At 35.8% G+C, this 25,670-nt stretch overlaps 2 protein-coding genes across 3 annotated transcripts in view; one reads left to right on the top strand and one right to left on the bottom strand.

The window, feature by feature from the left end:
* LOC105212879 (dynein axonemal heavy chain 7) overlaps positions 1 to 25,670 on the bottom strand; it is a 370,911-nt gene that overhangs the window by 191,412 nt on the left and 153,829 nt on the right. The window lies entirely within an intron of this gene.
* LOC105212892 (transcription factor hamlet) overlaps positions 4,599 to 25,670 on the top strand; it is a 68,574-nt gene continuing 47,502 nt past the window's right edge. The window contains exons 1-2 of one of the 2 annotated variants that reach the window (XM_054226802.1): positions 4,599 to 5,065; positions 5,521 to 6,077. In XM_054226802.1, the coding sequence (XP_054082777.1) occupies positions 5,966 to 6,077 (112 nt within the window). In that variant the 5' untranslated portion in view covers positions 4,599 to 5,065; positions 5,521 to 5,965. The remainder of the gene's footprint in view (positions 5,066 to 5,520; positions 6,078 to 25,670) is intronic. The other variant, XM_011185232.3, reaches the window with a different exon arrangement.

Raw genomic sequence — 25,670 nt, forward strand, 5'->3', positions numbered from 1 at the left:
GCTGCGCTTTTGTGAAACAGGATGTCCATCACTTCTAATGGCGCGCTGTAACAACTTGGCTGGTTAGTTGTTGTTGTGCTATTTTTGTGTGTATTGAGTAGGTGGCTGCTTTATCTAGTACTCGTATTGTTGTTATTTTCCCTTTACAAGAAACACACTTTAGTTGATGATAAAATTCCAGTGTTTTTGTTTGTTCGCCAAAGGGGGCGGTGTAAGTGGCGCCTTTACACTTGCTGAAAATTTCCATTCATTTTGCCATGTATAACAACAACAAAAACGACGATAGTGTTGTAATTTCTATTACAACAGTGCCTGCAAATTACTAGCGTCATTTCGAGTTGTAGCATTCGGGTACAATAATAAAAGCAACAACAAGCAAAAAGCAGCCAGATCCGTCAGTCGCAGTGAAACTGCGGTTCAAGATAAATAATAAAAATTTAATATTTCATTATCTGAATTTGTGTGGCATAACTTTCAGACTCTGCTTTACTGGCGCCTCCCCCCGACCCGTCGCTTGCTTGAAGTTTTCATCACATTTTCCTGATTATTTTCAGTTTTCAGCACAAAAATGCACATTTACGAGATTGTATATGTGTGTGTGTGTATTTATAGCCTGATTACTTTATTTTTGTTGTATTTTCACTTCTGTATTTGTTCGGTAAATGAATTTGCTTTAGCCTGCGCTCAGCATGAGCAGTGGGTTGGTGGGTGGGCATTTTACAATGGGATTCTCACAAATTGAGTCACGGACGAACGGACGGTCGGACAAATGCCACAACTGCGTTTAGATAAATTTGCAATGCCTTGAATTGGAATGAAATTAATTATTGATTTAAATATGCATTTGAGATTGTGTTGGCGCATCTATGTAGGCATAGTTGCTTTCGGAGCACTACACACACAAACGCTTGCACAATTACCTTGAATTTAGCGTCAAATTAAGTGCTAATATTTAATGGAAAATTCGAATGTAATTTGAGATTTCTACAATATGGATATTTGCGTTTCATTACTTTTCAATTAAATATTGAAGAATGCGAAAACTTGATTTGCTCACTTGTTTGGTTGGGGAAAAATTGGAAAAATTATGTGGATTGAAAATTAAATATTCAAAATACATATACAAATATGTACTTAAAATTAACAATAATTTTTCTGAAGCGTATTAAAAAAAAACATAATTCAATAAAACGTTTTAAATTATATATTCACCTGTTGCTGAAGTACTAGAAATACTATATTATATCTATGTATGTTTGCCGACGCGCTTGATCAGGCCTCTCAATTGACAGCCGCTCATTAGTCTTACATTTCTTTTATCCGTTAGAATATATTACAAATAGAATTTGAGAGCTCAGCTCAGCGTCATCTCTCAGAAATATTTGTTACGAAGATATTGCTTTATGTGATTAACATGAGAGATCCATTATTAGATTTTAAAGAAACATATAAATTCCAACTATCTTACAGTTTTTCGGCCCGCAGAAAAATGTGTGTTAAAAGTCATTCGGCCATTCCTGCAAAAAATCGCTATACCACCTAAGATGCTCGATGTGCCACTGTGATCCAAAAGAGCGCTGGACTTATCGTATTATATTATATATAACAAGTAAGAAAGGGCTTAATTCGGATGTACATTATGTACAAGAAGGTAAGGTATACACATAACCAAACGTATTCATGTTCTACATTTGTTTGCACAAATCCTATCCACTGATCTTAACTGATCCACAGATCTTTAACAAACGGTTGCTTTCGGATGCAAAGCGATCTATTTCGAATTGTCCCTATAAGTAACCGGTCATGTATGAAATGAATACAAAGACTTAACGCATAGGTAATATAATTGTAAATCGGAAATGTGAACGAAATGAAAGGCAAAATGCTTCAAGCAATTCAATCCTCAAAATTTCGGTAAAATTTTAAAAAGTACCATATTCGTACAAAAATCATGACGGCACTTCACATTTAACTTCGGCACATCGAAGCTTCTTCATTTGTGCCTCATAGTAGCTCATTTATACTTTCATAGTAATTTTATTGCCTTTCCACGCAGGTTATGCCATTGGGCCAATAGGCCGTTGGCTATATTTTCGCACATAAAAAGTATTAATCAATACAATAAAATTATGAGCCGTGAAGAAGATCAAAACAATAGTAAAATTAAAACGCCGCACGTGCCGAGTCTGGGGCAATGCGTCTGATAGATGTAATAAAATTCAAATTCTCTAGAATGTGAATGCGGGAAGCTACGACGACTGCTGCAAATGATCGCAGCGATTTTTCGGCCATAAAATTTCGCGCAAAGCGCATTTCCTCACTAATTGCAATGATGTGCTCTAAATTTTCCAATATTTTATTTTCTTTTCAGAAATTGTGTTATAATAAGAACGAATTACGCATAATTTTCAATGGAACAGTGGAACATGTGAAGCAGCGACTAGGCCTGCTTCCGCCGCAAAATGAGGGCGTGTTAATAATAAACAGCTTGTAGATGTAGCGAACGTCGTACTGGAGAGGTAAAATTGCTCACAAGATGTTTCGGGCAATACATTATATTATAATAGTGATGGGTTCTCATAGATATATGTTTTTGTGTGTTTAACTGAAGTCATCTATTTGTTAATGGTTTTAGAATCTATCGAGGGAAAAGAAATTAGTCAGATATAAATTTAGGTGCGTTCCAATAGTTTAGATCTCTCTTTACAGCCTTTACTTTACATATAAGTACAGGCTATTCATTATTTGGTATACAATTGAATAGCTTTGATACAATCCCAGAGCCATCTCGTGAATATTGTTTCACGAAAAGGTATATATGTATATATATATATATATATATATATATATATAAAGGATGGTATAAAGCCATAAGTATGGTTGTGGATGACTGATACAGGATAAATACAGTTTTTAATTCTATGCTGGTATGTTAGAAGGTATGATAATTGCTGATAATAGCTGATTATGGAGTTAGATGGGTTTCAAAATTTGAAAATTTTAAAAACAAATTTTGTTTTGCCTTAAATACGAGCATAATTCTAAGAGATAGCCCCTTTAGAAATTCCGCCCATCAGGCCATGTTCGTTTCAATTTAAGACTCAAAACTAAATTTTTTAAGTCGATGGACACGATAACTCAAAAAGTTATGAACGATTTCGTTAAAATTTTGCTCAACTTTTTGAAATAACATTATATAATTAATGAACGAAGGACTCTTAATTTTTTTACAACTATTTTTTTTCGAGTCAATATATGATGAATATTTGATCTAAAATATTTTTCCTTAGGCACTTAATTTGATCGTTCAAAACAATTATTACAGTTATTTTAAAATAATATAAATTGGAATGCATTTTAAAATGGGTAAGCATATCAGTCTTGAGTGGAAAAAGTGTCTTTGAGCGATCTTCAAGCATTAAAAATTGAAACAATTTTATTTATAACATCAAACACCTGCACAATACTGAATTACTGAATTATTATAATTATCGGGAAGTCAAAGTGTGACCGAAAGTGGTGTGAGTTTATGCGCAGTTTACAAACTCTGAAAGTTTAGGGTGAAATACTCATAATTATGCGAGATTACGCTGTTCCAGTTTTCAGGCTCAGGCGGCGCTGAGGGTGAGTTAATTATGTACACGGTATGGTTTTAGAATAGATGTCAGTGGTGTTAGCAACTGTTGCCTGTCGACAAAGTCACTAACTCATGAATATTTTTGGTGAATGTTAGGCCACAATGAGCGGACACATTGCCATGCTGGCATACTTAGAGAGCCAGAGCCATGCATGTGAGTCCAGCGCAGGTGAGCTGCATAAAGAGCACATGTGTGTATTTCATATTCAAAGTATCTGTATGGTAATCGTCCGCGTTTCAGCTTGCGTGACTCCATTTGCATAAAGCCCACATCATCATCCATTACTAGAAGGGCTGAACTTCGCGACGAAACTCTTGTCGGCAGCTGCCCCACGTGGGTCACACGCGCCATTCCAACGCTGACGCTAACGGCTAATCGTCAAAGATTGTTAGTCAAGCCGCTCAGCTAGTTGTTGCGACTAGCGTTGCGTGGGGTGGTGGTGCTGGCGCTGACGATTGTGTCAATTGTCCTTAGAGCGGCGTCGCGTTCGCGGTCACACGGTTTATTTGAATTTTGTTGTTGTTGCCACCTTACGCTGTGCGGCACTGTGGCTAGACATTCAGCTAGCCAGTCAGTCAGCCAGTCAGCCACTTGGGCTCTTGGCCTTCCACCATAGTTCAAACGCACTGCCACTCAGCCGCTCACTCAGTCAGTCAGTTCGTTAGTCAGTCATTCGGTCCGCTCATTCATCTATTCGCGCAGCACCACGCGGGTCATTTTGCCTTTTCACTGACTTTTGCAGTTGTGCTTTTTGCTTTTGTTTTGCGTGCTGTCAGTGTGTTTTTGTTCTAGCCTCCTCACCCTCCACCTCCTCCTCCACTTCAACGGTCGCCACAAGTTGTGTCTCTTCGTTTGCGTTTCTGCTTTGTTTTTGTGCTTTTTGTTGTTTTTTGTGTTTTGGTTTTTTAGTTAGTTTGTTTGTTGTTTGTTGGGGGCGCTCGCCGAAGAAGTTTTGCGTCAGTCGCGTCTGAGGTGCTTCAAGGGAAACAGGTGCCATTGCCGTTAGAGCTGGTGTTGCTCGCAAAAAGTGCCGGTGCAATGATTTAACGCTGCTGCCCGTTTTATTTCGTGTGTGTGTGTGCGCTTGTGTTTCGGTTTGTGCCAGTACTGGTCGGGCTACTTGGCTAAGTGAATTGAAAACCGAAAAATGCAAATAAAGTCGAAAAACACTTGCGGGTGCATTAAAAACAACAACAACAATACAAACATACCAAATACTCAGACAAAAGTGCTGCTAAACGCTTGGTGCGAATGTGCATAATGACGCGAAGAGCTTGACAGCCGAGTGACTGTGTCGTTGGGTCGGTGTTGCAAATTCAGAAATAAATTTTGCGACTTTTGCTTGAGTTTTTTGCAAGGGCTTCGTATGTTCTTCTGGAATTCGAAAGTTTTTTGAGCTTTATGGCGACATTGCTGCCACATTCAAGGTGAAGATTACGGGCACTTATTCGGAAGGAATTACATACATTTTACTATCAGGGGTTTAGTTGGATTATTTAAAATAAAAAAAAAATAAGAACAATTTTATAGCCGAAAGACATGTTATATAGATGGATCTAGAACCTTATATATTTACATGTACATATATAGCAAAACTATATTTTTGTTGATGAAATTGGTCATGAAAAATCCTTTAGAACAGTGTTCAGAGATATTGTCTTATTCTTAAATAATAGAACTTCATTCTTAGTTCAAGTTTTGCTGAAGAATATCTAATATCTTGCCAATGAGAACAATGAGACAGTATATATACGTGTTTACCTTACGCATGTTCTACAGATACTAAGTTTCGCAAACATTTTACAATCTTTCCCATATAAGGAAAAAATTTAAAATCTGTTTTGATTTGTTAAATAATTTTTATTTTTATTTTTTATTCCAGAAATAATTAATATATGTATGTAAAACAAGTGATAACAAAATACAATTACATGTAATTTCTTCATGTTTTCAACACTAAGCTTGCTGGAGCCCGGAAGGATAGATTGAGAGTAGTTTGAAATCTTCCTTACATTTTCTTCTTAGCGTCATCGACAAATAATGTATCTATTGAAAAATTTTGTAAATCGTTTGACCAAAATTTCTCTTACACGCTTTTTCTCGAAATAAAAACGGTAAGACGGATTTGTTTAGAAATTGATTTTTTATTACCCGACTTTAAGGCGGCTTAAAAGGAGTTTCCCAATATCGAATTAAAACATATATTATTATTTCAAGTAAATTAAATTTAAATAGCATCCAGCTAAGTTAAAATAATTGCTATTGCAGAAGCAACAAAAGCGTGGACTTGTTAACTAATTGACTAAATAACAAAATCGAAAATATTAATGAGAAAGGGAAAATTCCAAGCGAGTACTAGTGTACGAGAAAAGGATTATATGTCATCATTATTCGATATAATTATGCGATCCAAGGCGACTGCACGCAGACTCAATCAAGGTAAGTCTAAAGAGCAAAATATTTATCTACAAAACCAATAATATATTATATTACTAAGATTTAGCTCTTTCATATCATATACTAACATACTACTAATTGAGAATTCAACTCTTCCTTAATTATTCTCCTTTACGAAGTCGGATTGTTGTCACAAATATCTACATAACGCGGTTTTAAGAAGTTTCGCACTGAAAGCGCTATTTTGAACCTTCAACGATATTTTTGTCATCAAATGGTAACGCACTAATGTCAAAAATTAACAAATGTCCAAACAATATCTCCAAAAAGTAAATATGAAAGTAGAGCGCGTGAATTTGTAACCACAGCTCGAGCTTGTCTTGGTTCTTTGGTTTGGAATTACATAAGAAATTTCGAAATAAACGCAAGGTTAGTGTATAGCCTACATATTTGTGAATTAAGTATATTAAATTGAACAATAACCACTTTCTAAATAAGCAAACACCAAGCGGATGTGTCTGGCATAACGACACTTGGCAGTGGTATGATATGATGAATTCATGTGTAGTGATTGACGTAATTTAGTTCCAAGCGGTAATTAAACTGATAATGTTCAAAGTATTTAGGATGTGGTCATAATTTTTTTATTTAATTGTCATATTATGCTTATGCATATAATATATACTTATATAAGAAAAAAGTGAAATTTAAAAAAAAAATTAAAAAAGCTTCTCTTCATAAAATGAATGTTGACTTGATGTGGTTTATTTTTTATTGAGATTTTCATATAACTCATTTAAGATATATAAACACTTGCTTCTAAATATAATACAACGGTTCCGCTTATGTGCCCCTCCGTTTAGTGCCTTTCCCGCTTAAGTGACAATATTTTGGGGCATCGTTGTTTTTTCTATAAATTTACATATAAAATACCTCGATTAAGAGCCTCCGCTTAAGTGCCTTTCCCGCTTAAATGCCAACAAAATTGTTTGCAATTTTTCGCTTTTAAGCGTCTTTTAAAATGTTTGCCATTGAATGTGCCGAGTATTGTCAAAAATAAAACAGATACATATTGTAGTTTTCCGAAATAACGAACACATTAATTGTCAGGCCTGTTCGTTACATCGATTTTTCGTTAAATCGAGTACCCATTTAGAGGTATTTATGGATGAACGTCTAGCCACAATCCGCATCCAAGCGAGGTTCTTCAACATATCGCTGATTTGCGCCCACGCCCCAACGGAAGAGAAGGACGATGTGACCAAAGATGCTTTCTATGAGCGCCTAGAACGCACCTACGATCGCTGCCCCCGCCACTATGTCAAAATCGTGCTTGGCGATTTCAACGCTAGGGTGGATAAAGAAGGTGTCTTTGGCACAACAGTCGGAAAATTCAGCCTCCATGAAGAAACATCGCCAAACGGACTGAGGCTCATCGACTTCGCTGGGGCCCGAATTATGGTTATCTGTAGTACCAGAATCCAGCACAAGAAAATTCATCAAGCAACATGGCTGTCTCCTGATCGAAGCACGCGTAACCAAGACCCTCATGTTGTTTAGACGTACGTACGCTCCGAGAACCAAATATTGACTCGGACCATTAGCTGGTAGAGCTAAATAGAGAAGGTACAATTTTCTATAAGAGTGTACAACTGCTGGAGTATGCCGGTGATATCGATATCATTGGAAACAACACCCGCGCCGTTAGTTCTGCTTTTTCCAGACTGGATAGGGAAGCGAGGCACATGGGTCTGGTGGTGAACGAGGACAAGACGAAATATCTCCTGTCATCAAACAAACAGTCAGCGCATTCGCGTCTTGGCTCCCACGTCACTGTTGACAGTCATAACTTTGAAGTTGTAGATAATTTCAGTATCAACACCGATAATAATGTCAGCTTTGAAATCCAACACAGAATCACTCTTGCCAACAGGTGCTACTATGGACTGAGTAGGTAATTGAAAAGTAAAGTCTTCTCTCGACGAATAAAAACTAAACTCTACAAGTCCCTCATCATTCCCGTCCTACTTTATGGTGCAGAAACGTGGACGATGTCAACATCTGATGAGACGACACTAGGAGTTTTCGAGAGAAAGGTTTTGCGGAAGAAAAGCTGCAATCGCAACAGATTGCCAAGCAATTTTCTACTCGACTTGAACTCCTTCTCTCTGGAAGCACTCATCACCATCTCGATATAAGGGAGCTGTGGAACGGCGTGTCAAATTCATTGCACACCGCTGTAGCCAAAAAACCAGTTGGTACGATAAGAATTGTCGTTCCGTAGTGGAGAGAAAACATACTCCCTAACTCGAAACGTTGCGATCGACCACAACACGTTCGGGGTGGGATAAATATCGAGAGTTGAAGAGGGAAGCGAGACGCATTTACAGACGTAAAACGAAAGAGGGCGAAATGCGTGAGTATGAAAAGCTGACCGACAAGGGTAATGCTCGAAAATTTTATGAAAAAATGAAGCGACTTAACGAAGGTCCAAGACCGGAGCATGCACATGTAAAGACCAAGGAGGTAATCTGGTAACCGATGTCCAAGGCATACTAGAACTGGAGGGAACACTTCTCCGACCTGATGAATGGCAGTAAAAGTACAACATCAGTGCATGGTGAACCCGATTCCCCAATCGATGACGATGGAACAGATAGATGTTCCATTACCGGACCACGAAGAAATTCGAACAGCAATTATCCGCCTGAAGAACAACAAAGCGGCGGGGCCGATGGATTACCGGACGAGCTATTCAAATAGGGCGGCGAAGAACTGATAAGGTGCATGCATAAACTTCTTTGTAGAACATGGCCGGAAGAAGCATGCCTGACGATTGGAATCATAGTATGCTCTTCCCAATCCATAAAAATATCTCGTATAAGGCTCTACCGAGCGTACTGTGTGAAAGACTAAAGCCCACCGTCAACAAACTGAGATCTTCACCATGCGCCAAATCTTGAAAAAGACTCGTGAAAAGAGAATCAACACACACCATCTCTTTGTCGATTTTAAAGCTGCTTTCGACAGCACGAAATCTATGCCGCTATGTATGAATTTGGTATCCATGCAAAACTAATACGGCTGTGTAAGCTGACGTTGAGCAATACCAAAAGCTCCGTCAGGATCGGGAAGGACCTCTCCGAGCCATTCGATACCAAACGACTATCGTGCGACTTCTTCAATCTGTTGCTGGGAACAATAATACGAGCTGCAGTGCTAAATAGAGAAGGTACAATATTTTAAAAAGAGAGAGCAAAAAGGAGGAATGAGTGCGCGCTCTGGTGGATTCGGCTATAATTGCTTAAAGCGGTTCCTACGCAGAGTATATGTACATATATTTTATCATCTAAATTCTTCCAAAATGGACCAATTCGCCACTACGAAATGTTTTCTTCTTGTATCAGCAGTTCATATTTTTCGAAATGTTCGCCATATTTTTTGAAATAGTCGAAACAGTGGACACTTTTAAATTAAAATTTTTGCACAATTCCGACACTGAGAAACCGGATATTACACCTCTATTTGATGCTGATCAACTGATTTTTAACTCTTTCTACATACATATGTCTTCTTCATGTTTCTCGTTTAACCGAGTATTTAGCAACTTTTGTTTCGAGAGTATAAAAATAACATTGAGCTTGCTGCTTCTTTATTATTTATTTATGCAAGAGTGCAAATATTTGACATTGCGGAATTCCAATGGAACACACTTTTTCCATATCTTGAATACTTGATAAATCTAAAAACTGAATTACGGACTAGCTTCTAAGTCAAGATATGCCTAAGAAGTCAGTGATTTAACTGGCGTATGAAAAATAGTTGTGAAACAAAAAAGTTCTATAAATACATAAGTATGACACAATGTGTGATAAATAATTAAAAAAAGCTGTGCTTATTGTAGTATTATGTTTATAAATGTATATTTCGAAATATTTTCATGTTGGCGATAAGCAAGTTCTTATGCTAAGTAAGAATAAGAATAAAATTGTATAATACTTACGCATGTATAAATATACTTGCGTTCATTGCAGCGCTCAAGCTCATCAAATACATATGTATGTATGTATTTATATATGGAAAATACTCAAGATTAGTTAGCTTAAAAGTTGGATCTTGCCATTAGTTATTGTGGTGGGGCTTTGTGTCAAGCTGCGTATTCTAAACTCAAACTTTAGTATTTCTATTTAATATTTGTTGTTATATTAGTCTGGGGTTATTCGAAAATTCGAATACCGGAATGTCGACACGGAATATCCATTAAGTCCAGTGCATGTTGGATGTTTATATGGATTGACAGTTAATACGTATGAAATCCGCATCATCTGTTTATTAGTATTTTTTTTTTAATAAATCGAACAATCAGATTATTGCGGATTACGTGAATATTCGGTAAATATTCTTTTTGTACTGATTTGGATATCCGAATTTTCTAAAATATTAGTCGTTGCTTGTAATATATTATGGAGAGTTTGGATATCCCTTCAGTATTCGTTTTTTCATCTATCCGCATAACCATATTTAGAAAGGGTCATAGGCATAGTTTTTCTAATACCATTTTTATTACTCGGTTTTTTTGTGAAAATTTTTACTCATGATCTTTCGGATAAGTAAAGAACAAAACAAAACAAACCAATAATAATTATACTCTCGCAACCTGTTGCACAGAGTATCATAGTTTTGTTCACATAACGGTTGTTTGTGTCACCAAGAAATATAAGAGTTAGATATGGGGTTATATATACATAAATGATCAGGATGACGAGTAGATTTGAAATCCGGATGTCTGTCCGTCCGTCTGTCCGTCTGTCCGTCTGTCCGTGCAAGCGATAACTTGAGTAAAAATCAAGATATCTTAATGAAACTTGGAACACATGTTCCTTGGCACCCTGAGGAGGTTGCTTTCGAAAATGGGCAAAATCGGTTCACTGCCACGCCCACAAAATGGAGGAAACCGAAAACCTATACAGTGTCATAACTAAGCCATAAATAAAGTTATGAAAATGAAATTTGGAACATAGGATCCCATTAGGGAGGGGCACATTTGGATGTAATTTTTTTGGAAAAGTGGGCGTGACCCCGCCCTCAAATAAGTTTTTTTGTATATAACTCGCAAACCAATAAAGCTATATAAGCCAAACTTTCTGCAGTCGTTTCTTTTAGCCATTTCCTTATACAGTCCAAAAATGAAAGAAATCGGATAATAACCACGCCCACCTCCCATACAAAGGTTAGGTTGAAAATTACTAAAAGTGGGTTAACTCCCTAACGAAAAACGTCAGAAACACCAAATTTTACATAAGAAATGGCAGAAGAAAGCTGCACTGAGATTTTTCTACAAAATGGAAAATGGGCGTGGCGTCGCCCACTTATGGGTCAAAAACCATATCTCAAGAACTATTCGACCGATTTCAATGAAATTCGGTATATAACACTTTCTTGACACCCTGATGACACAGGTGGAATATGGGCGAAATCGGTTCACAACTACGTCTACTTCCCATATAACCCAATTTTGAATTCCATCTGATTCGTTCACTTTATAATGTATTCATAAGGAACCAATGAAGCTAGCGGAATAAAACTTTACACAAATACTGTATTTGAGCTGTGACATCACTTGTGGAAATATTGTCAAAATCGGACCATGACTTTTCAAGGCCCCTGATATCAAACATGAAGAACTCAGTGCCTAAGGTTAATTTTTCACCGAAAATATAGGTAAATCCCTCAGATATTTTAATGTAATTCATTCCCTCTGAATTTTTTTCTTATAACAGTTTCTCTCTGTACCTGAAATGGTAAAAATCGGGTCATAACTTCCCCCAGATCCTATATACCTATTTCTAAGTAATATTAAATTAAGTGATCGTATAATCTTCGATATATTGTATCTTGGTGGTGAAAACGAGTGAAATCGGTTTAGGAATTACGTCAGTCCCCATATACTATTTATGATGATTTTCGTTACTTAGCCCTTCCTTACTTGTTTATTTATGATTTTGGTATCTATAATCCTCAATTCATAGAAATCCACATAGAGAAAATTATTGCTTTTTATGCTCTGTGATATCCGAAGAGCCTACGAATATATTCTGATATTCGATTAACGGGAATTTCGCACTTGGATAATATTATGAGCACTACTATATGTCAAGAATTCTAAGATTTTTTTTTGTATTTAATACGATTTATAAAAATTTGTCCACATGCACACACACATACATATGTATGTGTATATATTCGTATATGAATTTGATTAATTACATACATACATATGAACACATGTCTATATTATATGTCCACTGCTGTGACCTTATCAGCTGCCAAGTTCTAAGAAATTTTGAACAGAAAATACGCTAATGTTTATCTAAAAGAACTGTGTATATTTATATATTTTGCTTACAATGTATTTAAAAACGACAACAACATGCAAATATGTTTCTGATAAGCCAGTGGTTGGCGTCATCGGCTCGCAAGCATAACCTCGTTGCACGGTGAAATCCCGGTCGTAGGATGCTGTCGTATGAATTTCTGAATGTTTATGCGAACGTGTTTGTCGTTGCAGTGACTGGCATTTAGTTCCAGCCCAGTTTCATGTAATCAGCTTCTGTACATGCAATTTCAATGGTTGTTAAATAATCGAGTCGTACACGACTCTTCCACGCGTACACGCCGCAAACTATCTGTGCGTGTATGTTTGTGAGTATATGTGCGGTTAAAAATAAGGATTGTCTCATCATAATGTTGGGAATTCATCGGGAGTTATTTGTTGCGATAACAAATATTAATGTAAGAAACTGTGGGTCTTTTTCTCATGGGATTTTGTATCGTCGAAGTAATTTATTCATGTCTTTTGGATTTAAAAGAATGCGTCATTAGATAATGCAAAATTCGAAAAAGGACGTTGTTTTTTTAATGACGCATTAATTACATTCTATTAAAGAAATATTTGGATTCTGTTTACAATTTATAGATAATGAGTTAGCTAAGTCTGAGCGATGTAATACCTCAGTAAATAAGGGAATCGTGGGTTTATAGTTCCTAGCCCCCAAAACTGTGCTACATTCATATTGATATTCTTATTCTGATTATATAGACAGTATATAGTTTGCCAGATTTATAACAGTTGATTCTTCGATTCGCTACTATCTTTAAGTTTTAGCGGATCCAAAGCAGCTAGTATAATCGTTCGCAACTAAAGTGTTTTTGGATTTTAGATATTTTAGTATGAATATGTGACTGGACTGCTCTCCTGCATTTCGAAAACTACATATTCACCTACATATTTAAGTGAATTACTCTTCTAGAGAGCCATTTTTTGGAGCTGGGAAAAAGAAAATAGTTGCTGTACAAGACCACTGAAATATGTTGGGAGAAATTTGCTACAAAGTGATATACATACAAGTTTACCAGGATCACTCAAATAATGAGAGGCAAGATGTATGTGGTAACAAGATAGATCCTCACTATTTCATAAACTACAGTTTTAGAAGACCAACTTGAGCGCTGGTCACTGTATTAACCAGTTTTATCCTCCAGAAAAATGGTGTGTTCGCGTCGTTAATGTCACAGCATAAGAATCATTGGTATGTACTTTTAAAATGTATAGGGTGATCAATTTTGAAATCCCCTTCCCTTTTAAAGAAAAAATAAAAAAAATCGAATTTAATTTATTATCTTTCGAAAGAACCTTATTTGGCATATATTTTTTAAAGATTATCTCTTTCAAATGTTGGCCGCGGCTACGCGTCGGATGGTCCATTCGTTGAGTCCATTTTTCGATGACTCGTTCGAGCATTTCAACTCGTAACTTGCGAATGACACTCGCGATGGTTTGCTCCAGAATTTGGTTCAATATGTAGTAATTCAAATAATTTCTTCACACTGCCGCCATAGTAATGTGTAGGGATGTGCTTCTGTGGTTTTAAAAGCTCGAAGACTACATTAGCCAACACAAAAATTATTTAGCCTCTCGGCTGGCCATGGCAAGTTTTTGCGTTGGCTTAAACTGCATATCTATACAATGAGTTCGTTAAGAAAAGCCTCTTAATTATTGTAATCATAGTATAACTGTTACTCACACTCAAAAAAAAAACATATTTTGAGTCTTGTACAATAAATCCAAGCGCTTCTTCCCAATCTTTCGTTTCAATCGATGTGGTTATTTCCGTAAGTGTTTTATCATTTTGCAATCTATAAATATTCACAATTATACATTTTGCCTTTGCTTTTCGATGTACGTGATGTTAATATAATTTTTGATACTAGAAATACGATTGGTAATTACCCAGATACTCTATCGGTTGGCTTGACCGAATATATACTTTGTTTTATAAATACATATATAAATATATATATGAAGTCAAATCGACATCGAGCTACTAGTGCACCTGTGGAGTATAACTACATTCCTGTGTGTATGAGTGTGTGACTACTCCTACACAGGCGTGTTCACACTCGTGCTCACAAATACTCACACACAAATTCCTACAAAGCAGGTGAGTACCATTGTTTATTTGTTCTTTATCTGCCCCGTCCGTTATTTAGTTCGTCCAGTTGTCATCGAAGTTATCTGCGACAGTGTGTTAATTTTTATTGCATTAATAAAGTCACAATTCTGTACAAGCCAAAATACAACGGCACACAGCCACACACACACTCGATAGTACAATGCATATACTCAATTAGTACTATAGTCTACATGCTTACGTACACACTTACTCACTTCCAAAGCTACGCATCAAGACAGCATTTATCTACCGGAATATGAGCACACCGATACGATCGATTCGATTGTCAAAATACTCAGCGCGGCAATAAATTTCTTTGATACGACGCAACAATATTCGGCGGCAATAAATTTTTATTCAATCCAAATAAAAATGAAAAAAGGCAAAATCAATGCAACAACAATGTCGCTGTCAGCTAAGCAGTGTCTTAAGCAATAACAAGAGACATTCTATACTCTTTAGCACTAGTTAAACTTAGCATAACAAGAATTTGGTAAATACTGGCACAGTAATATAACTGTATATCAATGACAATTGTATGTGTTGAAATGTGCGCGCAATAAAATATTTGGTCAGATAACAGTTTATTTGGTTAATTGTCTTCTTTCCAAAAAAATTGGATAAATTGTTTTCTTTCACCTTCCTAGCACGAAGGACTTTTGAGACACTTATGCGCGAAAGGCACTTAAATTAATCACGCTTAAGTGCCTCGGGGTACTTTCCAAGCTTTTGCTCAAATATTTCGATCGAATATTTTTTCTTTTAGAATGAAAGACACATTTATTTCTTTTATATAATATAGACGGGAAATTTTATCAAAGTAAAGAGGGGGCCTCTCTTTAGACCATCAACAATAGTAAAAATAATAAAACACAAGCAAGTTTCGATACAATTCGATAAATATTCTGCATACGAAGAAATGCACTGAATTGTACTTGCACTGGCAAGTCGAATTATAATAATTATTAGACATTTCATGCTAAATCTGCGAATATTTTAAAATTGTTGTCTTAGCTTTGTTAAACGTTATCTAAAGAATTTAGTGTCATCCGTATATTAATAAAATTCTTTTTACAACATTGGTAAGGACTATATTGGAATATGCCTCTGTGGTATGGAATCCCAGTTACCATACCCATTCTGATAAGCTAGAGTCCATTCAAAAACAATTTTTTTGTCCATATACTAATCGTTTAAAACTTATAAATCTACCTACACTCACTTGTTGTAGAAAAATGCTCGGCATAATATTCTTAGTAAAACTTATGAATCGTGAAGTTTGTGCAAATTTAAACGAGCCATTCTGCCGAATATCTCCTGATTTTGATTCTCATCCCAGCACGCATGATCTATCTGACTCAATCTTTAGCATTAAAACCAGAAGACAGAATTCTCTTAATAAGTGAAATTCAAAAAATTTAAACTGTTCCGTAATGTTTAAATCTTAGCTGTTGAAATTTTTTTCCAGTAACTGAGTTTTTTGAGATTTTGCAAATAACTCAAATACTGATTACTGATATGCTTTATCTTTATTATGACTGCATTGGACTTACTCAGTATATAACGTCGAAAGCATTGGTGGATTTGTTGTGCCGAAAATGCATATCCTTTGAACAGTATTATAAATATATGAATATTAGTAAAATAGATAACAAGCGCGAAAAAAGTTAGAGCAAAAGAGGATTAAAGCAATTGGAGGGTTCTTACCGAGGAAGTGGCTGGAACATCTGTGTGCAGAGCTTTTTACTACTCACCTATTGTTAAATATTTGTTACTGTGGAATTTTAACGTTGTTGACATAGTAAAAAGATTAAACACACATCCCTAGTGTTATGGCAGCAAATAAGACACAGGGACAATATTCGGCTGTATTTGGATGTTACGGAAAGTTACGTAAAATAATACAGCTGTATTATCGACGATGCATTCAGATGAATCAGTTTGTGATAATACTAAAGTTTAAGCTAATTTTAATAATATATTTAAAGTCAAAAAAAGTAGGTTCGGTCACAACTAGTTAGCTTTCGAGAATAACGATGATCCGGGTAGATTAAGATGAAATATTATTTTGTTAATACATCGTGGGTACCCGGTTATTAACATAAACGGTAATTTCATTCATTATTCAATGTGAACTTTATACTCTTACCTTACACAAGAATATCATTATAATTATTTTATTGTTTCCAAATTGTACTTGATGTAAGGTTCAGTGATATAAAAGAGGTGGGTGTTATTGTTAAGAATCAGTTGTGAATTATATAATGGAGTAAATATATTCAGGAAAGAGAATAATTACATGATAGTAAACATATCTTCTTTGAAGTTAATTTCATGATAATTGCAGATATTTCTCATTACGGAACGAGAATGAATGAAATAAATAGTCAATATTCCCTTACACAAATTGGTCAATAATATAGTTATTTTCCAAAGTTTCGAAGAAGAATAATTTCTTAAGCATAAACAAAATTTCATTTAATTAATTGGCACCTAGACAACAACTGAACTATTGCATAATAACCAAATCAACTAACTTTTTTCCAATTTTATTAGATAACGGTCTAAAGTTCAGTCTATTTTGTGGGTTTCCAAAACCTATAGCAGTCGAAACACGCGTCAACAAAATTCACAATATTAATATTGTCTCATAAATTGACAATTTTGTTTTTGTAGGACAGGAAATCGCACATAAACAAGAATAAAATCGAAGAATAGAAGGCATTATTTCGACAATTTGGTTTGTTAGACATTGGCATTATATCGGCAATCAAACATTAGTACTCCAATACTGTGGCACCGTTAGTCCGAAATACTCGTATAAAGGCGGCGATCATAAACCATAGATGATAACGTCAAGCGAACTATGTGAAGGTATTTTGTGTCTTGTTGTTGTTTCTGCTTCTACCGAAGACGAGCGAAAAACAAGCGACAACCTAAAATTTGGTAACATTATTGTGCTTATTTATATAATTTATGACTTCCACCCATAAAGAAGATTTTCATCGTTGGCTAAACTCATAAAACATTATCTACAATTAGACATTTACCAATCGGTATTGATTAGAGGCCAGTAAGGAGTTAGTCGAACAATATCTTATGCTCAATAAAAAATATTAAAAAATACTGAAAAAGACAACAAAAACTTCATGATAGTAGGTTAAGAGCTTTCATATATTTAGTTCACTTCACACATCGATACATACCAGTGGTGGTGGGCTTTCAATAGACCCGAACTGTCTTGTAAAATGAAATATAAGTAGATAACACCTGGGTATCATATCTATTTATTTGGTATAAAGGAGCATTTAAAAGGCATTGTGTTTTGACACGCAGTGATGCTTGCGATGTGACGTTCTGAGACTTTGGACAGTAGAAATTAAATTTATGGTACTTAATTTTAAATTTATAACATCAGCACTTGCACGGTAATTCTCGAAGTTAGTTGAATTATCGATAAAATATCGATTTAGTCGACTAAAGCCTATAATTACTTTTATGTCAGACGCTTTGTGGCCACGTTTGTTTTTTACAAAGTCTAAGGAATATATGGGGTTATTAATATAAAACCTGATATAAATTGAAATAATTATTATTTTATTTGTAATATTTTATTGTGATGGTTCTGAAAAAAGGTTCCTAATTTCTAAAGTAAACAGATTTTCTTTTTGTTTTTGAATAATACCTTTTGCGAGAAATGCCTTCCGAGTCTTCGAGCTCCTGAATCTTCAAGGCATTATACTGTTATACTCCGAAATGTACACTAAATCTTTTCAAAACCAGCCGAACCAGCAACCGATACGAACTTACTTGTCATCGAACAGATCGCCAGCCACAATTACAATATGCAACAAACTTGATAAATTGATTTCCTAACATTTCCATAATGGTCGAAAGTTTTTCGAAAAGATCCGGCGACTACTGAAGGTTTCAAGACCGGAGCACACTCCTGTAGGCCCCCAGAGGTGATCTAGTTATTGATGACCAGAGTATACTGAGTTTGTGGAGGGAACACTTCTCCAGCCTGCTGAATGGTAGTGAAAGTACAACTCCAGGAGGTGGCGAGCCCGATTTCCCAATCGACGACAATGGAGCAGATGTTCCATTGCCCGACCGTGAAGAAATTAGCAATTACCCGCTTGAAGAACAACAAAGCGGCAGGGGCCGATGGATTACCGACCGAGCTATTCAAATACGGCGGCGAAGAACTGATAAGGTGCATGCATCAGCTTCTTTGTAGAATATGGTCGGAAGAAAACATGACTGACGATTGGAATCTCAGTGTGCTCTGCCCAATACACAAAAAGGGAGACCCCACAATCTGCGCCAATTACCGTGGGATAAGCCTCCTCAACATCGCGTATAAGGTTCTGTCGAGCGAATTGTGTGAAAGACTAAAGCCCACCGTCAACAAACTGATTGGACCTTATCAGTGTGGCTTTAGACCTGAAAAAAAAAAACAACAGACCAGATATTCACCATGCGCCAAATTTTGGAGAAGACCCGTGAAAATAGGATCGACACACACCATCTCTTTGTCGACTTTCAAGCTGCTTTCGACAGCACGAAAAGGAACTGCCTTTATGCCGCGATGTCTGAATTTGGTATCCCAGCAAAACTAATACGGCTCTGTAAGCTGACGTTGAGCAACACCAAAAGCTCTGTCAGGATCGGGAAGGACCTCTCCGAGCCGTTCGATACCAGACGAGGTTTCAGACAAGGTGACTCACTCTCGTGTGATTTCTTTAACCTGATGTGTTGAACACATAGAAGACGACAAGCGACGAGCGACATCTGTCAAATATTAAAATACACGCGTTCTTATGGGCACAGATTTTTTGACAATAGCACGACTACGCGACAACAAGCTTGTAGTTGTTGTTGTCGCCAAATTAGAAATGTTTCTAATTTTGCCGACGACAATGGCCGCTGTAGAGCTGCCACTAACATGTGAAATGTAAAATTATTCAAAGTTCTCCCAAGTATGACGTCATTTTGCCAGTAGAAACGTAAAATAGCTTTGATATATCATTTATAATAACAATCGATTATTTAAAACAAATAAATCGCCAATGTTTACATTTTTTGCGTAAATAATTTCACTTTAAACTAAATATGTAAATTTTATTGAAATGAAAGATAACACGGCAACAATGAAATTGTTGTTTGATATGTCGCTGCCGTCTTCAAAATGTTCAAGACGCTGGCTTCAAAGCGACATTTGTGATCAGCCGTCGCTACGTCGTGTCGTGTCGTCGTCTTTGTGTTCAGCACTTGATGCTGGAGAAAATAATACGAGCTGCAGAGCTAAATAGAGAAGGTACAATATTCTATAAGAGTGTACAGCTACTGGCGTACGTCGATGATATCGATATCATTGGAAACAACACCCGCGCCGTTAGTTCTGCCTTTTCCAGACTGGATAAGGAAGCGAAGCGTATGGGTTTGGTGGTGAACGAGGACAAGACGAAATATCTCCTGTCGTCAAACAAACAGTCAGCGCATTCGCGTCTTGGCTCCCACGTCACTTTTGACAGTCATCACTTTGAAGTTGTAGATAATTTCGTCTACCTAGGAACCAGCATTAACAGCAGTAACAATGTCAGCCTTGAAATCCAACGCAGAATCAGTCTTGCCAACAGGTGCTACTATGGACTAAGTAGGCAATTGAAAAGTAAAGTCCTCTCTCGACGAACAAAAACCAAACTCTACAAGTCTCTCATCATTCCCGTCCTACTTTACGGTGCAGAAGCGTGGACGATGTCAACATCCGATGAGACGGCACTAGGAGTTTTCGAGAGAAAGGTTTTGCGGAAGATTTATGGTCCCTTAAACACTGGCAACGGCGAATACCGCAGACGATGGAACGATGAGCTGTATGTGTTATTCGACGACATAGACATAGTCCAGCGAATAAAAAGACAGCGGCTACGCTGGCTAGGTCATGTTGTTCGAATGGATGAAAGTGCTTCAGCTCTGAAATTATTCGATGCAGTACACGCTGGTGGAAGCCGAGGAAGAGGGAGATCTCTACTCCGATGGAAGGACCAGGTGGAGAGGGACCAGGCTTCGCTTGGTATAACCAATTGGCGCCAAACTGCCAGAAGGAGGGATACGTGGCGCGCTGTTGTGGACTTGGCTATAATCGCGTAAGCGGTGTCTACGCCAGTCAAGAAGAAGAAGAACATATCTATAATACGGTAGTAAAGTGATTTTTAGGAAATTCGAAGCATTTTAAAGATATATCGGTTAGAAGAAGGAACTGTTCGAAGCGCTCAGTTGCTAGCTGGAAACTTTAATCGCGTTGTTCTCAAAACAGTGTTTTTCAAAACAGCTTCGCTGAATGACTTGAATTTTTTTGGGTTCGTTCACCACCTGTAAACGCATTCTATTACTAATCTAAAATTCCAAAAATTTCGATTTTTTTATAGCAAAAAATGCAAAATTCGCAATTTTTCCAAATGTCTATCAAATAACCAATTCATGGTATATCATAGCCCATTCCATGCCTTTATGTTACAGATCAAAACACCATTAATTAATTGGTTTCCGGTAAGCCAATCAGCCGGAATCGTGGAGGAAATGCGAGACCATTTTTTCGAGGCGGGCATGTTCATTACGCTGTAACACATGTTCTAAACAATATTTTGAGCTTAAAATCTATATTTATACTGTCAAAATATATATGTTCATATATCATAATAAACTTAAGGCGCTATCTATTTCCTGGTCGTTGAAAAAAATTCTAACAAAACATGCCGCCACGTGGGATGACACCCTTAATAGCTTTAAAATACATTTTTTAAAACACAACTTAACTTTAAATACAACTTAATTCCAAGATAATTTCTGCGTCATATTAATTATTTTTCAATCAATAACACACATATTACTAAGAGTAAAAAAGGGTATTGCAAATGGTACACAATTCTCTTTGTAGGTTTTATGAATTTTGTCCGTGTATCAGAAAATAAAAATTATAATGATAACGTTGTGTCTCTGAAATTCGTCCAGTTATTCGTGTTGTGGAATTTCATAGGTATATAAATACCAGGAGTTAATTGAAAATGAAGAAATATTTATAATCTCAAAAGAAAAAAGTTATTTATATCAACCCATCGGTACTGCAGCTGGGTTTGTTTTCCAAGAAATATGAAGAAGAAGTAAGAAAAGATAAACTACAATATTTTCAATTGGTGTGATTGAGATATTTTAAATGTTCATGCCAGACTTATTGAAAGTTGAAAATTGAATAAAATGAGTAAAATTGGGCCAATTTCAAGGTGTCTAGGTTGCTATAGAATTTAGATACTTTTTGCTTCTTAAATTATTATTGTTAATATAAATAGTCTACACTCTCATTCTTGCTTAGTAACTACTAAATGAACTTCTCTACTTGAGATTGCTCTCTCGCAGAAATTTACATGAGAAAGGCAACAAAATTCGTTCACTCAATTAAATATTCTATGTGACTATGCCAGTCTATGAGGTTTATGCCGGTTGCTAAATGCCTTAATATGTTTGTATTTATATAGTAAGAACTATCGCAGCTGATATCGAAGATAGCTCATTAATTAGTCGAAGGAGTGTTTTAGCTGTACGATCAGTACTTCATAAACCGGAGCTTTTAGCATTCAATATGGGTATAGGCTCAAATATAAATAATATATATATATATATAAATATGTGTGTGTGTACACCAGCGGTTATATTTTCCAAGTATCCATATACATATGTATATATATATAATACAAATATGTATGTATCTATTGTATTTTGCTTGTGTGTGAGTTGTTCTTTCACAGAATTTTAGTTTAGTCTCTATGATTAGATAACCGTTATGTGGCACACATACATTGCTACGATTACTTGTTAGCGTTCACCACTACCAAAGCAGTTGTATTTCGGGGAGAAGCTTTGCTATCTATTCATGTTTTAGTACGAGCGCCAATCCAAGTGTGCGTGTGTATACGAGTATGTGCCTGTGTGTGCCTTGAGTGGGCTGAGCGGGCTGAGTTATGGGTTGTGGCTGTGGCTGTTGTGCGCTACAAATACCAAACATCAGATCATACCAAAGCTTGCCGTTAGCCCTGGCGGGGCCACTCGGCGCGCAATTAAGTAAGGCAAAGCATTCTCGCGGTCAACCGCATTCGACGCGCACCATTCGCTGCCTCTTCGTTCCGATAAGCCGAAAGTGTTATTTTGACATAGAGGACGCAACGCGGCCGGATAAATGGACGTACGCGGATTATCGCAAAACAATTTAAATACAACAACAAACAAATATATGGATTAAGCTTCATATAACAACACACTTATTCACACATACGCACACATATTTCATATTGCTGAGCGTTCTAACTGTAGCCAAGCGTTTGGCGAATCGGCAGTGCCGCCGATCTCTTTGTATCTAAGACGATTCTAATCCGAAGTGCAATCCCAGCGTATGTGGAGCAAGTGTAAAAAGCGCTGCGCGTACTCATTCAAATTAGATATTCGCTTAGCAAGTGTATTTGTGTGTGGCTGAAGGCTTCAAATATAATAAAAAACTCTTTCAAGCAATAGGGAAGATCAGAAGCGTAGATGTGGAGCGGATGTACCGCAGTCAGTGGCAACACAGCGCCGCGTGCGATCTGTGTCAAGTTGTGAGATACGCGGCAAATGTGCCAGCGTCGAAACGGCATAAAGTTCAATTCTAGGGATATATTCTTTGTAATAAAATTAAAAATAAATTATTAAATTAAAATAGACGCTCGCGCACTAAACTAATAACTGATAAATTTTTGAAAAGTGATTTTTTGAGAAAACCTTTTACTAAGTGATCGTGATGCCAGTTAGTTGCTAATGAAAGTGATATGATCGGCGGAAATTTAAGATCCCATGGATATTAACGTGAATAAATCGTAAATTTGGATTATTATCAAGTTATAAAATATTAAAGGTGTGGATTTAAATTTAAAACATACCGAAGGGTAAGTAGCGGATTTAAGAATCTATAATGTGACATTTAAGAATTATAGTAGAAGAATAAGGAACCGATCTCCGCACTCAATAAGGATTGTAACTGCTCAATAATTTTTCTTCATATCTGTTTTGTGTCATGTGACAAATCAGTAGAGTGCTCTACAGCCTTAAAATTTCCATAAATGTTGATAGCTGCAACTTTTTCTTTAACATTACCAAACAAAATCATTGCAAAAATTTCCCGAAATTTCAGAAAAATATTTCTACGTATATTGTGAATTTGTTTTAAGTTTATTTTTAATTAATGTGATAGGATCACACCGATCTTCCTTTTTGGCCACTTCGGGGTAAATTGAAATTATAGGTTTTTCAAGAAATTTTAAGCAAATATGTGGAAAGCTCCTAAACAATTACATAACACGTATCCGAAAGACCTTCATGTACATACAAGTGATCTGGTCACAGAATACTGTGCATATTAGTAATGAGAGATATTGCTATTTTTGAATCACTGTGATTTCAGTGATTGCTATTTTTAAATCACTGTGATTTTATATTGCTATCGCGATCGCAACAAATAAACGAATTTATGAGAATTTGTACTCAACATTTTTTTTATTTTTTTTTACATTTACATTTTTATTAATATCGAATATCCAAAACTGCTTTTGTATCACTGCACCCAAAATTACCGAAATCGCAACTAAATTTGCTACTGTGATCACTGAACAGTGATTGCTACTTTCGAACTGTGATTGCTGCTGAACTGATTGGTACTTTTCGAACTGCTATTGCTACAGTGATCGAATTAGAATTACTGAACTCCTATGTGTACTGTGATCGAAAAAAGCACTGAACTTCTCTATAGCTACTGTGATCGAACTCAAATTACTGAACTGCTATTGCTATTTACAAAAATTGATCGCAGTTGCTATATGTGATTTTTCAATCACAGTGAAAAAATCACCGGTAGTGAAATATCGCTCATCACTAGTGCATATATAAAATTTCTATATGACCATTTACTGAAGGGACATCTTTTGCCGAACAAAAGTTTTTTCAACTATAGAATTCGTTAAATTTCCATTAGCAGCGAGATCGCACATATTTTTATTTATGTGCGAAAGTAGTATAGTAAATATTAATTTGCTTTTTCTAAGTCTCAAACTGAAGGTTGGACAGGAATTGCTTCCAATATGCTTCTCGATAGAAGAATGCCAAATACGATATTTATATTTCCAATACTTTTGACAAATATAGACTCCAAAATCGAAATATTTGAATTCGAAGTTCGAAAAAAGGATTTTTTTAAATTATTTTTAATTAGAGGATATAATTATTAAAAAATGCAAAATATGGATATAATCTCCATTTTCCTCTTAATCTAATAGTGTATAACTTTTCGGCTTAAATTAAACGATGGGTGAAAATTGTATCTTCGAAAAAATAAAAAAATTACATAGCGAAAAAATACCAGAAGCCTTATGTAGATTAAATGCATATTTTGATTTTTTAAAATTGAAAAAATCTTGAAATCCTGATAATAATATTTTTTTATCCTTTTTTCGAATATCGAATTCAAATATTTCGGAAATGGAATAATTCACAAATTTGTCATTTTCTGGAAAGTTATCCCCAGATCACTTCAAAATGATTGCGACAACATTAACATTCTTAATACGCATGACTTTCAAATCTAATTTAACCTTTAACTACTGAGGTGGTGGTAAATTTTACACCTCGTAGTTTGTTTTTTCTATGAAATAAAGTCCTTGTTTTGTTAAACTAGAAGTTCGATTTCTTTAAATTTATTATTTTATTCATTTAAAAATGTGTTTTATTATTACAATTAAAAACAAATAAATTAAAAAAAAAATTTCGTTGACAAAAAATATTTATAGATTATAAAGGGGTAAAATTTACCCCACCTCAGTAACTACGTCCAAATATTTCACCTCAGTAGTTAAAGGTTAAAAGAAAAATTATATTTATTGTCTACGAAAATGTTTTGGTATAAACAGATTTTGTTACATTGTCTTACACTGAAATATAGCCAGTATGCTGTAGAAAATTTAAAAGAGAGATGCTATGAATTTCAGTTCTTTTTTAAGAAGTCTAAGCTAAACACCTCCAGTACAGAAGTTAACAGAACGATAAT

The sequence above is a fragment of the Zeugodacus cucurbitae genome, chromosome 3 (assembly GCF_028554725.1).
Source record: "Zeugodacus cucurbitae isolate PBARC_wt_2022May chromosome 3, idZeuCucr1.2, whole genome shotgun sequence".
NCBI lineage: Eukaryota > Metazoa > Arthropoda > Insecta > Diptera > Tephritidae > Zeugodacus > Zeugodacus cucurbitae.